This window comes from Eleutherodactylus coqui, chromosome 8 (genome assembly GCF_035609145.1).
Source record: "Eleutherodactylus coqui strain aEleCoq1 chromosome 8, aEleCoq1.hap1, whole genome shotgun sequence".
In the NCBI taxonomy this organism is placed as follows: Eukaryota; Metazoa; Chordata; class Amphibia; order Anura; family Eleutherodactylidae; genus Eleutherodactylus; species Eleutherodactylus coqui.
This window is the reverse complement of record NC_089844.1, coordinates 50,985,187-50,999,480: the sequence shown is the minus strand read 5'-3', so window position 1 is coordinate 50,999,480 and position 14,294 is coordinate 50,985,187. Positions and strand designations below refer to the sequence as shown.

Below are 14,294 nucleotides of genomic sequence, written 5' to 3'. Positions count from 1 at the left end.
ACCATGGCCATACGCCCCAGTGCTAATCGACACCTTATCTCGCCTGTTGAGCTGTCATTATGAAAAATTAGGAATACGAAACTATTAACCACTTCAATTTCCTCACTGTTAACCTTTATGTGGGCCTTCCTTATTGGCAGTGGTCATAATCTTTGTCTTTGGCCTTGTGTGGCGCAAGTTTGTGCGACATGATTTTAACATTGGAAAGTCCCATTGAAAAAAACGCGGGGATATCACAGCACTAGAAAAAAAAAAAACCACTAGTGGGTAGAAGCACTACGGCAGCAGTATGCATTTCTAAGCTCTCACGCACGACCTGAAGTTTGCAGGTTCAATCCCCGCATGGTTCAAGTAGCCGGCTCAAGGTTGACTCAGCCTTCCATCCTTCTGAGATCGGTAAAATGAGTACCCAGCTTGAGTGGGGTAATAAACAAATTAGCTGAAAGCGGTGCAGAAAAAATTGGCGCTATACAAATAACAAGTCCCTTTCTTCTTAATGTTCAGGTGAAGTCCCATCTTCTCACTTTCTTCCTTTAGCTTCAGGATCAGCGTCTCCAGATGCTTCGCTGTCTTTGCTACCAGGGTCCAATGGAGACAAAGCTAATGATATAGATTAGAGATGAGTGAGCACGCTTGGATACAGCAGTCACTCTAGCGAGCATCGCTCTACTTAAGTAACTGCTTACTGGTCTGAGCGTGCTCGGGGGGGCAGCGACGTTTCTCGCCCTATAGGCAATTGTGGTGTTAATCATAGAAGAGATGGGGCCCCATAGCAAAAACTTAAGGGTCCCCATCATAGCATCTGGTTTTGCCACACAGAACAGTAGGGCCTAGTGTTTGCTTTTTGTTTCATGCCCTTTAAAATGACCCTTGGACACATTCTCCACATCCTTGTTTGGGGGGAGGTCCTGCATATGGTCTTACTTCCCAGGAGAAAAAAAAAGCATGATGCGATAACAGTTGAGGACTCCCTCTGTCCAAGGGCCCCGTAGCATCAGCATGGTCTGCCTCTATGGTACGTACGCCGATGTACCTTAGGTGTCCTAACTCACGTGAATGGATTTTTAAACCATGAAGGATATAATAGGGATATGAGTTTCCTAATACTCACCTACAAAACACATGCTCACAGCCTCCCAAACACACAGGCTCCTTTAATAATGACAAACTGTAAGAAAGAAAGAGTAAAGTTAAGCAAGTAATGATACATACACAGGTGTACTAATCCAAGGGTATCAGCATGGAAATAAAACCTAACACACCGCCCGATAACAAAAGACATTGAATTAAACCCACAATCTACATCAGCATCCGTAAAGTTCGTTTGCACTCTTTTTCTATAATTGCTACAAAGGAGAGAAAACATATTCATTTGCTAATTTGCTGAGCTTCTCGACAACCTACTTGACAAAACACATCTGACACTCTCAGCTTCTCGCCATCAATTTTCATTTGTCCATATTGTGCTTGGAGTGAATCTTCCATGAAAGCAGGTATAAAAGATGCAGAACCAATTACTGTCACGTATGCGGCATCATCCAACATTTAACTACTTCAGAACAAGAAGGGATATTTATTAACCAATCGGAGAAACTCGGAATTAGAAGTGTGAACATCGCCAGTAATGGCAGATATATTATGTGGGGTCACACTAGAGCCTCATTTCCATCAATATTACAGAAAAAGGGTTTTCCAAGACTCAGACATTGAGGAGCTACCATCAAGATAGGTCATCAATATCCGATCGGTGGGTGGCTGCTTGAAGTTGCCCATGCGCTCGGGTTAGCCGCTTCACTGCCCACCAGGCACAGCGCCACTTACTATAGTGGCTGCGTCTGGTATAGCAGCTGACAACTATTTAACTGACTAGGACTGAACTGCTCTCAGGCCAAGTAGCCAGTAAACATGCAATGCCAGAGAAGAAGCTACGGTGCTCACTTGAGCGGCATGTCCTCCCCAAACAGCTGATTGGTGAGGGTCCGCAGCTCAGGATCGCACCAATCTGATATTGATGACCTATCCTCATTTTTCGGCGTGCAATGTCACCTGTCCACGCAGATCGGCGGCACACGGACTAGTGTCTGTTCAGCCTGAGATTCTCGGCTGCAGCTCACAGACTTGTCTGAATGAGGCCTAAAGCATCATCGCACATCGTGGAGGAAATCTGCGGAGATCGATGCAAATGAATTCCGCAGTGGAACAAGTAGAGTGTACGCAAATCGGAAAACTCACAGCATGGACTCCATTCCACTGCAGCTTTTTTCCCCCACTGTTAGGGCTCCTTCACACTGGCAATCGCGATTTTGCCACAAGAAAATAAGGCAAAATTGCATCTTCGTTCCCGTGATTTGAGCGTCAGCGACGCTTCTTCCTGAGAGTAATTTTATTGCGTAACTAGGAGTTTCTAGTGTTAAAAACGCCCCACACAAAGATTGCAGGTTCGTGAAATTGCAATAAAAAGGAAGTTTCATAGGAAAACATGGGAGATGTAGAAAAAACAAAACAAAAAAAAAAAGTGTTTTCACTCATTCTTGCATCACTAAAAAAACTGCACGATTTTCTTGCAAGTACAAAGGCGCCCCAAGGGCTCCTACACGCAGGCGTATTTATCATCAGTATTTTGTGAGCCACAACCAGGAGCGTGTCCAAAATACGGAAGAAATGCAAATCTTTCCATTCTACTTTCTCTCTGTACGCTCCACTCCTGGATTTGGCTCACAGAACACTGATAAGCAACACGCCGTGTGAAGGAGCCCCGAGGCCGGGCGCACACGAGCGCATTGTAAACCGCTGCGGGCGCCGTGCTACCGCCACGTATGACAGCGATTTTTCACTGTGCATGACTCAAGCACGCCGTCCTGCGCAGTCTTCCTTGTTTTTATTATTTCCGCTCTTAGTGACGTTGCGTATAAACGCCACACATATGTAATGTAATTGCGTACGTACAGGGTTTATAGAGAATAGGGCTCTATCATGCATAAGGGCTCATTCACACAACTGATTTCGGCACGTATTACGGCACGCGGTGAATGGAGTCAATGAATGTAAATCGACTTTCACTGATCTGTTCTCATTAGCGTGTAGATGCTGCGTGTTGATACGCACGAGAAGTAGATGGCAGTATGCTGTATACCGCGCAGCGTGAGCCCTATACACTTGTATAGGCAGCGGATGCAAACGCAATCTATGCGCAATACATTGCCTATGGGCGGCGTTTTCATACGCAACCCGGCTATGAAACAGAGTGGCGAATTAAAGGACAAAAAAAAAAGACCAAGTGACACTGCGCACATCCGTGAGATACGCGGGCATGCACGCTGCACTCGCTGCCGGTATTTACAAATATCAGTAAAACCGCTGCAGGGAGACGCGCAGCTTTCTACCTATAGGCTGGGTTCCAATGGGGTGGAATGTCCGTGCGGACTTTCTGCACGGAAATTCTGCCCGTGGTTTTAATCCCGGGAGTAGCCAGCAAACTGGACAAGATTCGGAAAGATCTCGACCACACACTGCGGCCAAACCGCTCTGAAATTTCTATGCGCCGCGGAAGTCAAAGACGCAGCATGCCAATTCTTTCTCAGGTTCCGCAGTGGCCTCTCTCCTCTCTATGGGGGGAGGCAGCCGCAGCGGATTGCAGACGGCAAAGCTGCCCCAAAATTTAAGGCCACAGGCCAGATTTTTATGCTTAGCCCACGTTTTTTCCGTGCGGTCGTTCGAGATTTCTGCGGAGTAATTGGTGTTTGTTGTAACCTCCTGTGGTTAGGCCGGCTGCACACGAGCGCCTTTTATTCCACATGCAGGAGCCCGCAGTGGTATGTGCCCATGCGCCCGGCCGGCGACCCCGCGTACCTGTTATTTCTCTTCTTTTCTCCGTACTGCGGATGGTCGTGGCGAGCAGACATGCGCAGAACAGATTTTTGTTCTGGATACCACAGCAAAAATCTGTGTGTTCATGAGGCCTTAAACCGCTTGCAACGGGCAGGTCGGACCCCACATGCAGCATTCCCGCAGCGGAGTTCGATCCGGTACCCAGCCGGTGATCCCAGCGTACCTCTCCACCGTCTTCTCTTCTGCTGCTGATGTGTCGGCTGATGCACTGGTGCACATGCGCAGTACAGAGGACGCCACACCGTTGCTATGGCAACGACATGGTTGCTGTGACCATTCCGCAATGGTGATTGCAGAATGGCCGCTGGACGGACAGCTTCCATTGACTTCAAGGGAAGCCAGCCGTGCGCAGCCTGCACAAAATTGCAGCATGCTGCGATTTTTCCCTTTGCGGGTGGAGGGGGAAAAAAAACAAAAAAAAAAACAATTGATTTCCGCTTGCGGGCAGGTAATCGCGTATTCTCATTGCATGCTATGGGCTGGATTTTCTGCAGAATACAGAGGTGGAATCCTGCCCCGGATTTCGCAAGGCAAATCCGCCCGTATGCAGGCGGCTTTAGGCCTCATGCCCGCGGCCGTTGCAGACTCCGCCAATGGAATATTGCGCCAGAGTTTGACACGGCGCCCCACAAAGACCCCATACTCTCCTCTCCGGATCCGGCACACATGTGCAGTGCAGCAAGACGCGCCAGTGGTGGGCGATGACTTGTAATCACGCGATACTTCTGCTGTCCTCACAGCGGAAGTATCGCGTGACGGACGGCTTCCATTGATTATGATTGAAGCTGGCTGCGCTTTTTTTCTATGGCAGTTAGAACGTGCCGCGATTTCTTTCACACCGCGGTATTCCGCAGCATGAACATTGAGCGATTAGGTTCAGTAGAACTAACAGCTGTGGGATAACGCCACAGGTTTATGCCACGTGAGACGCGGCATTAGGCTTCCTGCAGACGACCGGGTGGGATCCCGCTGTGAGAGTTCTCGCAGCGAGATGCAAGCAATGCCCCTGCAGTGACCCGGCGCTCACCTTCTCCAGCGTCTCCCTCTGCGCCGTCTGGCAGAAATAGGACATGCCGCGCTTTGTTTACCACGCAAGTTTTCACGCGGTCAAATTATGGCTGCAATCCTATGGCAGCGGGCGACAATCCTGCGGGAAATCCAGCCACGGAATTTCCACCCGCGTGCATTTGGCCTTAGCCCGTCCGTGGGCAGGCGGCCTTGGGCCTCATGTCCACTAGGAAATTTGGGCCCACGCGGATTCTCCATGCAGACTCCCGCAGCGGGTCCCTCGTTTCCCGCAGGTATGAGACCTATAAATTAATAATACTCACCTGTCCGGATGCTGCGGGTTCTGGACGGATCTTCTTTCTTTATGCCCAGCGGATGTGCTCGGCACGCTGGCAGCATGCCAAGCTCTTGAGCCGTGCACTTTTTTTTTTTTTTTTTAAAGATGGCAAATCCGCCGCGGCAAAGCTGGCACTGTGGCGCAGATTAGCCGGCCGCAGCATGCTCCTTCTTTTTCTTCCTCCGCTGCGGCCGCGCTCTCCTCTATGGAAGCGCCGGCCACAGCGGAAGAGCGAGCGGCCGGGCTGCTTCAAAACCCGCAGCTAAGTGCCACGGACTTTGAAGCAGCGCTTCTCCCGGCGGAAATCTCACGGTTTTTCGCTGTGGCCAAACTGTGAGATTTCTGCCAGGATTCCGCTGTGTGTGAACCCAGGCTTATAGTGTGTACTGTACATTGCTGCACAACTCAGATCGTGTCCGGTGATCACGTGACAGCTGTGACCTGCAGCCGCACATATAGGTGCACCACAGGACACTGCGCGCCCGCTCCTCCATAGTCCCATCCAGCAGCGCTAATACTCCCGGTACTAGCCCGTAGACAGGGGGCGCCACTCACCACACGGAGCAGCGCAGCCTCCCCTGCAGCTCCAGCAGCGCCGTCCGTGTCCGCGTCCAGTCTGTCAGCCCCTTCATGGTACAGCCTGCTGCGGCATCTGCAGGACGGTTCCCCGAGCGGATGCTTAATGGCATGACGGGGGCGGCCCAGAGTACGGACCGAGCGGCGGAGAGCCGGCGGGAACTTAAAAATGGCGCCAGAAAGATGGAGGCGCGGCCGGGGGATGATATGGTAATCCTGAGGGAGGAGGAGACAGGAGAGGCGCTGCTAGTACAGTACTTGTCCCCATTCACTGCATGTCAGACACCAGCCGCCGCATGGACGTAGCCGCGGTGAGACAGGAGAGGTCCTCTAGTACCTGCCCTCCATACGCTGCTGGTCAGACACTACATATCACCTGGAGGCAGCTGTGGGGATCTAGTGAGACAGGGGAGGTCCTCTAGTACCTGCCCTCCATACACTGCTGGTCAGACACTACATATCACCCGGAGGCAGCTGTGGGGATCTAGTGAGACAGGGGAGGCCCTCTAGTACTTGTCCTCTATACACTGCTGGTCAGACATTACATATCACCTGGAGGAAGCAGTGGGGATCTAGTGAGACAGGAGAGGTCCTCTAGTACCTGCCCTCTATACACTGCTGGTCAGACACTACATATCACCTGGAGGCAGCTGTGGGGATCTAGTGAGACAGGGGAGGTCCTCTAGTACCTGCCCTCCATACACTGCTGGTCAGACACTACATATCACCTGGAGGCAGCTGTGGGGATCTAGTGAGACAGGGGAGGCCCTCTATTACCTGACCTCTATACACTGCTGGTCAGACACTACATATCACCTGGAGGCAGCTGTGGGGATCTAGTGAGACAGGGGAGGCCCTCTAGTACCTGTCCTCTATACACTGCTGGTCAGACATTACATATCACCTGGAGGCAGCTGTGGGGATCTAGTGAGACAGGAGAGGTCCTCTAGTACCTGTCCTCCATACACTGCTGGTCAGACACTACATATCACCTGGAGGCAGCTGTGGGGATCTAGTGAGACAGGGGAGGCCCTCTAGTACCTGACCTCTATACACTGCTGGTCAGACACTACATATCACCTGGAGGCAGCTGTGGGGATCTAGTGAGACAGGGGAGGCCCTCTAGTACCTGACCTCTATACACTGCTGGTCAGACACTACATATCACCTGGAGGCAGCTGTGGGGATCTAGTGAGACAGGGGAGGTCCTCTAGTACCTGTCCTCCATACACTGCTGGTCAGACACTACATATCACCCGGAGGCAGCTGTGGGGATCTAGTGAGACGGGAGGCCCTCTAGTACCTGCCCTCCATACACTGCTGGTCAGACACTACATATCACCCGGAGGCAGCTGTGGGGATCTAGTGAGACAGGGGAGGTCCTCTAGTACCTGTCCTCCATACACTGCTGGTCAGACACTACATATCACCTGGAGGCAGCTGTGGGGATCTAGTGAGACAGGGGAGGCCCTCTAGTACCTGTCCTCCATACACTGCTGGTCAGACATTACATATCACCCGGAGGCAGCTGTGGGGATCTAGTGAGACAGGGGAGGTCCTCTAGTACCTGTCCTCCATACACTGCTGGTCAGACACTACATATCATGTAGCTGTGGGGATGTAGTGAGATAGGGGAGGTCCTCTAGTACCTGTCCTCCATACACTGCTGGTCAGACATTACATATCACCAGGAGGCAGCTGTGGGGATCTAGTGAGACAGGGGAGGCCCTCTAGTACCTGCCCTCCATACACTGCTGGTCAGACATTACATATCACCTGGAGGCAGCTGTGGGGATCTAGTGAGACAGGGGAGGCCCTCTAGTACCTGACCTCTATACACTGCTGGTCAGACATTACATATCACCTGGAGGCAGCTGTGGGGATCTAGTGAGACAGGAGAGGTCCTGCTAGTACCTGCCCTCCATACACTGCTGGTCAGACATTACATATCACCTGGAGGCAGCTATGGGGATCTAGTGAGACAGGGGAGGCCCTCTAATACCTGCCCTCCATACACTGCTGGTCAGACACTACATATCACCTGGAGGCAGCTGTGGGGATCTAGTGAGACAGGGGAGGTCCTCTAGTACCTGCCCTCCATACACTGCTGGTCAGACACTACATATCACCCGGAGGCAGCTGTGGGGATTTAGTGAGACAGGGGAGGCCCTCTAGTACTTGTCCTCCATACACTGCTGGTCAGACACTACATATCACCCGGAGGCAGCTGTGGGGATCTAGTGAGACAGGGGAGGCCCTCTAGTACAGGCCCTCCATACACTGCTGGTCAGACATTACATATCACCTGGAGGCAGCTGTGGGGATCTAGTGAGACAGGAGAGGCCCTCTAGTACCTGCCCTCCATACACTGCTGGTCAGACACTACATATCACCCGGAGGCAGCTGTGGGGATCTAGTGAGAGGTCTCTGTGATTGTAAGACGGTTCCCACAGGGCAGAATCCCGACGGAAATCTTGCGGTTTTGCCACAGCGAAAAAACGTGAGATTTCCGCTGGGAAAGCGCAGCCTCAAAACCCGCGGGACTTAGCTGCAGGTTTTGGAGCAGCTTCGCCGCATGCTTTTCAATTGCGGCCGGCGCTCTTATAGAGGAGAGCGTGGCTACAACAGAAAAAGAACATAGACATGCTGCGGCCGTGTAATCTGCGTCGCAGCATCGGCTAATGCCGGCTTTGCCGCGACAAATTGGCCATCCTATGTGGACTTGATTTTTGACAAATCTCGTCCACATGGCCGGCTATACCAGGAAATAGCAGCCGCAGCCAAATTCCACAAGGAATTTCTGCCGCATGTTCGCCCTGTGTGAACCCTGCCTAAGGCCTCCTGCACATGAGCTGCCCATCGCATGCTATGGAAAAACGCGATTTTCCCGGCGTCATCCTGACGGCAGACATGGAGGTTGCACCTTGACCTGGTAGGGACAGGAAGCAAGAGACTTTAAAAGGCTCCTCCCGTCTCCCATTCACCAGTGCTTCCTGTCCCTACAGGGACATGCAAGAGGAGCTCCCTCCAGGGAGCTGCAGGATGACAGCTGGGGGAACGGTCCATAGGGCTGTTTTCCCCCCTCACCCTTTTCCAAGCAGGCTGACTGGAGGGATTGACGGTCCACAGGGCTGCTTCCCTTCTCATCTCCCCTCCGGAGAGTCAGCGCTGTCCGGGAGCACGGCGGGCCACAGGTCTGACCGCCCGGGGTTCACCACCGCAACAGTCGGAGCGTCGGACCAGAGGTCCTTGAGTCCCCTCCTTCCTCCTCCAGCTCGGAGTTGTTTTTCAGGCGGGGAGAGCGGCGGGCCACAGGCTCAGATGCCTCCTCCAGGCATGCCGGCGCGGCCGTGTGCGGCGTCGGGGGGGCGGAGCCAGTGACGCGGTGACGTCAGACGCCGTCAGCTGACCCGGAACAGCGGGAGATTTGAAAATGGAGACACCCCCGACAAGCTTCCACTGACAGCACACCTTCAGAGAAGGATTTATCTGTCTACCTGGTTCTGTCTGCGTTTCTGCATCATGACTACAAAGGAACCAGAGATTGAGGCCCTGCAAACTGTAAGTGTTACTTGTTGCAGGAATGTTATGCTCAGGAATTTAGCATTGTGTGGGGGTTTTCCCTTATGTGCATGCATGTATATTCTGCAGGACAGGGAATCCACTCGGTCTAAACAGGACCTAAAGAAAAAACACAGGAAAGGCGCTCTGTGTCTTTAAAAAAAACAAAACTGGACGAGGCGTATAAAAAAGCCGCTATGCCCCGATTGTACCTCCAAGATCCTTACGGATGAACAGGATGCATTCAGGGAAGATATTATATCCCTGGTTAGAGAGGAGGTCCGGGCATCAATTTCCAGTCTCCCCCCCCCCCCCCCATCCCCCCCCCCAGCTCAGCGGAAGGAAGGGCCGCTAAAAGGGCGAGCCACATACCGCTAACGAGCTCACAGTTTGAGCAATCCCGGGGCGACTTGTCAAATGGCGAACTCTTTGACCGTTCCCCTGACGCCAGGGATGAGAATAAAAAGTACTATTTCTCATCTGGGGACCTGGTTGACCTGATCAAAGCAGTCAGGGATACAAGGAAGGTCGAGGATGTGGTCGAGCCAAGGTCCATACAGGACACCGTGTCCGGCGGGCTCAGACCAAGGAACCGCACAGTGTTTCCGGTTAATGATACCCTGAAGAAAGTAATCACGTATGAGTGGGCTGCGCGGACAAACACCTCTATTTGTCCCGCGAATATAAAGAGAGACTCCGCTTTGCGGAGAAAGACGTGAGCATCTACGCACGGTCCGGCAGCACGGCGGGCCACGGGTCTGACCGCCCGGGGTTCACCACCGCAGCAGTCGGAGCGGCGGACCAGAGGTCCTTGGGTCCCCTCCTTCCCCTGCCACAGCTCGGCGCAGTGGTTTCAGCTGGGGAGAGCGGCGGGCCATAGGCTCAGATGCCTCTCTCCTCCAGGCATGCCGGTGCGGCCGCGCGCGGCGTCGGGCACAGGTGGCCATAATGGCCAAAAAGACAGCCCTGCCATTCAAGGACTCCTCTCATCTTAAAAACCCGATGGACAGGGTCGACGCCTTGATGAAACGGGCCTGGCAAACAACGGCCTATACGCTGAAGTCCAAGGTCGCAGCGACTTCTGTGGCAAGGTCGATGTTCCTCTGATTGGGGGAACTCGACGACCAGATTAAACAGAAGGCCTCTAGAGATGTGTTACTGGAATGCATGCCTCTACTTAGATCAGCAACAGGCGGTCTGGCTGAAAACATGGAAAGCAGATACGGCTTCCAAAGGAAGGCCGTGTAACATCTCTGTTTCATGGCCAGCACATGTTTGGCGCGGACTTGGAGGAGATCCTAAAAAGAGCTACCGACAGGACCCGCAGTTTCCCGGACCAAGCAAGTACGGGATTTCCCCACAAACCTCAGCCATCCTTCAAGCCATACCGAGGCAAAGGAAAGACGGGGTGCTGGTCCTACCCCAAAGGAGGCAGGAGTAAAACAAAAACAACCCCTTCCCCTGTAGGCGAGTACCAGGTGGGGGATAGACTGTTGAGCCTTCCTGGCCCCCACGCGATCCCCCGCCCTGCAGGGTATCTTTAGAAACGAAATTTCTAAGGTGCTACAGATGAGGGCGGTAGTCCAGGTCCCCGCAGTAGAACAGGGCTTGGGGTTCTACCCCTATTTCTGATCAAAAAACCGAACAACAGTTTCGGATGATCCTTAATCTGAAGGGCCTGAACAGGTTGATTACCTACAAAAGGTTTAACCATCAGGTCTGCAGTAACTCTGATCAAAAGAGGGGACTTTATGAGTACCGTCGCTCTAAAGGACGCGTACTACCACGTCCCACTCCTGTCGGAACATCACAAGTACCTGCGGTTTGCCATCAGGATGGGCAGCCGTGTACACCATTTTCAATTCCAGTGCCTACCCCTCGGAATTTCAACGGCACCCAGGATATTCTCTAAAATAGCAGAGATGGTGGCGCATCTCCATGTGGCAGGCATAAACATTGTCCCATACCTGGACGATTTGCTGGTAATGGCATCCTCGCCGAAGATCCTCAAAGAGGATACCAGCCGAATCATCTCCCTATTTCAGAGACTGGGGTGAATAGTTAACTTCCCTAAATCTAGTCTTCTCCCCGAGACGCGAAAGACCTCCTGGGGGTACAGATAGACTCAGTGTCTCAGATCTTGTCTTTGCCTCCACCCAGGCAGGAAAACCTTAGGCTGGCAGCGCAGAAATGCGGCCAGAAGAAACAAATAACGATTGGGGACGCAATGAGGCTCCTGGGCCTCATGACCTCCTGTATCGGCATTATTCCTTGGGCCCAGGCTCACTCAAGGACGCTACAGAGAGCCACCCTGGTTAACTGGGACGGGCAACAACCTCTCTGGACCGCAGAATGCCCGTGTCATCAGCGGTCACAAGGTCCCTCCGCTGGTGGCGGTCAACTGGCAACCTAGAGGCGGAGTCCCCATGGGTGACAGAGCCCTTCATCTCCGTAGTCACCAACGCAAGCCAGCCTGGCTGGGGAGCGCAAGTGGGGCAGCGTTTGCTCCAGGGCAAATGGGGTCCGACATTGCATGCCTAGACCTCAAATTCCAGAGAGCTTAGGGCCATCTGGGAGCATGTTAGGATCTTCTCGGATAACGGGACCGCCGTTTCACTTATTCACCACCAGGGAGGCACCAGAAACTTTCACCTGCTGAAATTAACACCCCCGATTTTCTGATGGGCCGAGTCCACGGTACAGTCCTGACAGCGGTCCATCTCAAAGGATCCCAGATCCTGACAGCCGACTTTCTAAGTCAAAGAGGCCTAGACCCTGGGAATGGTCTCTGAATCAAGAGGAATTTCGTCTCATTACAGAAACCTGGGGCAGTCCACAGGTGGACCTGTTTGCGAGCAGCAAAAATTCAGAATGTCCCGGCTATTTTTCCCTAGATCCGAGGGACAAGTCCGAGGGGTTAGACGCTTTTTCCCATAGTTGGGATTTCAGTCTGGCGTACGCCTTCCCCCTCCCCCATACACCTGATCCCGAGAGTTCTTCAGAAGGTCCAGCAGAGCAACATCACGCTGATCCTAATCACCCAACACTGGGGAAAAAAGGGCATGGTTTCCGGTGCTCCTAAAGCTCGCCATCTCGGAGCCAATCCGCCTTCCATCCAGGAAGGACCTTCTAGCGCAGGGCCCAGTTCTTTGCCCCAACCTAGAGAGACTGAACCTCGCAGTGTGGATATTGAGGAACAGACGCTAAGACAAGGTCTGTCCTCCAGAGTTATCGCGACTCTACGCCAGTCCCGAAAAACCTGTAACCTCAGCTACTTATAATAAGATCGGAGAAAAAATTCTTCTCCTGGAGGGGGCTGGAGGTCTCCAATCTTGACACTTTGGTGGCGGAGATTTGGACTTCCTCCAGATAAAAACCTGAGACCACGAACCCTGGAAGTACAGGTAGCAGCGCTCTCAGCCATTCTAGACCAACCTTTGGCGGATCATAGACTGATCCGCAGGTTCATGAAAGCGGCGGAAAGAATGAGGTCAGTTAGCCGTAGTACAGTTCCCCCCATGGGACCTGAACCTAGTTCTCCAAAGCCTCTGCAAAGACCCCCTCAACCTATTGATCAGATTCCGATTAGGTTCTTCACGTTTAAAACTGTGTTCCTGGTAGCTATCACAGCAGCAAGGCACGTAAGCGAGCCCCAGGCCCTATCTTGTAAGACGTCTTACCTATTAAGCCAGGACGATAGGGTCATACAAAAAAACAGACCCCCGTTTTTTCTTCCAAAGGTAGCCTCAAAATTCCACAGACAGCAAGAAATTATTCTCCCATCCTTCTGTCAAAATCCCCAAAACGATAGGGAAAGAGACTACCATAGCCTGGATGCAAGGAAGGCCATTCTATGCTACCCAGAGCAGACATTATCCTTTTAGGAAGGCTGACTGTCTTTTGTTCAATTTCAGGGGCCAGGCAGAGGAAGAGCGGCTTCTAGGAGACCCATTAGCCACGGGATAAAATCCACCATCCAGCAGGCCTACTCCGTCCTGCAATAGCGCTATCCCGGAAGGACTCAAGGTCCATTCTACCAGGGCAGTATCCTGCTCCTGGGCAGAGAGGGCTATGGCGACGCCGGACCAAATCTGTAAGACAGCCACATGGTCCAACCTGCACACATTCGCAAAACATTACAGGCCGAATGCGGACCTCTCCTCCGATCTCTCTCTTTCGGGAGAGAGGTCCTGCAAGCAGTGGTCCCTCCCTAAGAGTTAATTTGGTATACTCCATGTCTGCCGTCAGGATGACGCCGGGAAAAGGGAGTGAATTTCTTACCGAAAATTCCTTTTTCCCGAGTCATCCTGACGGCACGTATTTCCCTCCCAAAAATTCACACGTTTATATTAACGTTTATGCGGGCACGAATCTGTAGCCAGAGGCTCCTATGTTGGACATTTCCCTTCATGCGGTAAATTTGTGCATATTTCCTGTGTTTAAGTCTGGGTAAGCTACCCTCTTCTTGTTTATGTTCAAATGAAACTAACCATGTTATTTTTTTCAGAGCAAATAAATATCTTCCTTGGTTAACCGCGACATGTCCATGTAAGTAATTTAGAAGACACTGGTGAATGGGAGACGGGAGGAGCCTTTTAAAGTCTCTTGCTTCCTGTCCCTACGAGGTCAAGGTGCAACCTCCATGTCTGCCGTCAGGATGACTCGGGAAAAAGGAATTTTCGGTAAGAAATTCACTCCCTTTCCTGCCCACAAGTGGAAATCCATTGTAATTTTTCCTGGCACATTGGCAGCACAGGAGAAGACGCTGGGTATCGGGTTGAACTCCAGTGCAGGAATCCCACGCGCAAGGTCCGACCTGCCCGTGATCAGTAGGCCTAAGATTGTAAGGCCCGATGACCACACGCTGATTTGAATTGCGAAATTCACACAGAAAATCCGCAGGTCAAGCCACCCATAGGGAACC

General features: G+C 52.3%; 1 protein-coding gene across 1 annotated transcript in view; it reads right to left on the bottom strand.

The window, feature by feature from the left end:
- BARD1 (BRCA1 associated RING domain 1) overlaps positions 1 to 5,966 on the bottom strand; it is a 64,080-nt gene extending 58,114 nt beyond the window's left edge. The window contains exons 1-2 of the mRNA XM_066575620.1: positions 5,789 to 5,966; positions 1,112 to 1,168 (exon numbers count right to left, since the gene is read on the bottom strand). Of these exons, the coding sequence (XP_066431717.1) occupies positions 1,112 to 1,168; positions 5,789 to 5,922 (191 nt within the window). The 5' untranslated portion in view covers positions 5,923 to 5,966. The remainder of the gene's footprint in view (positions 1 to 1,111; positions 1,169 to 5,788) is intronic.
- Positions 5,967 to 14,294: the final 8,328 nt, after the last annotated feature.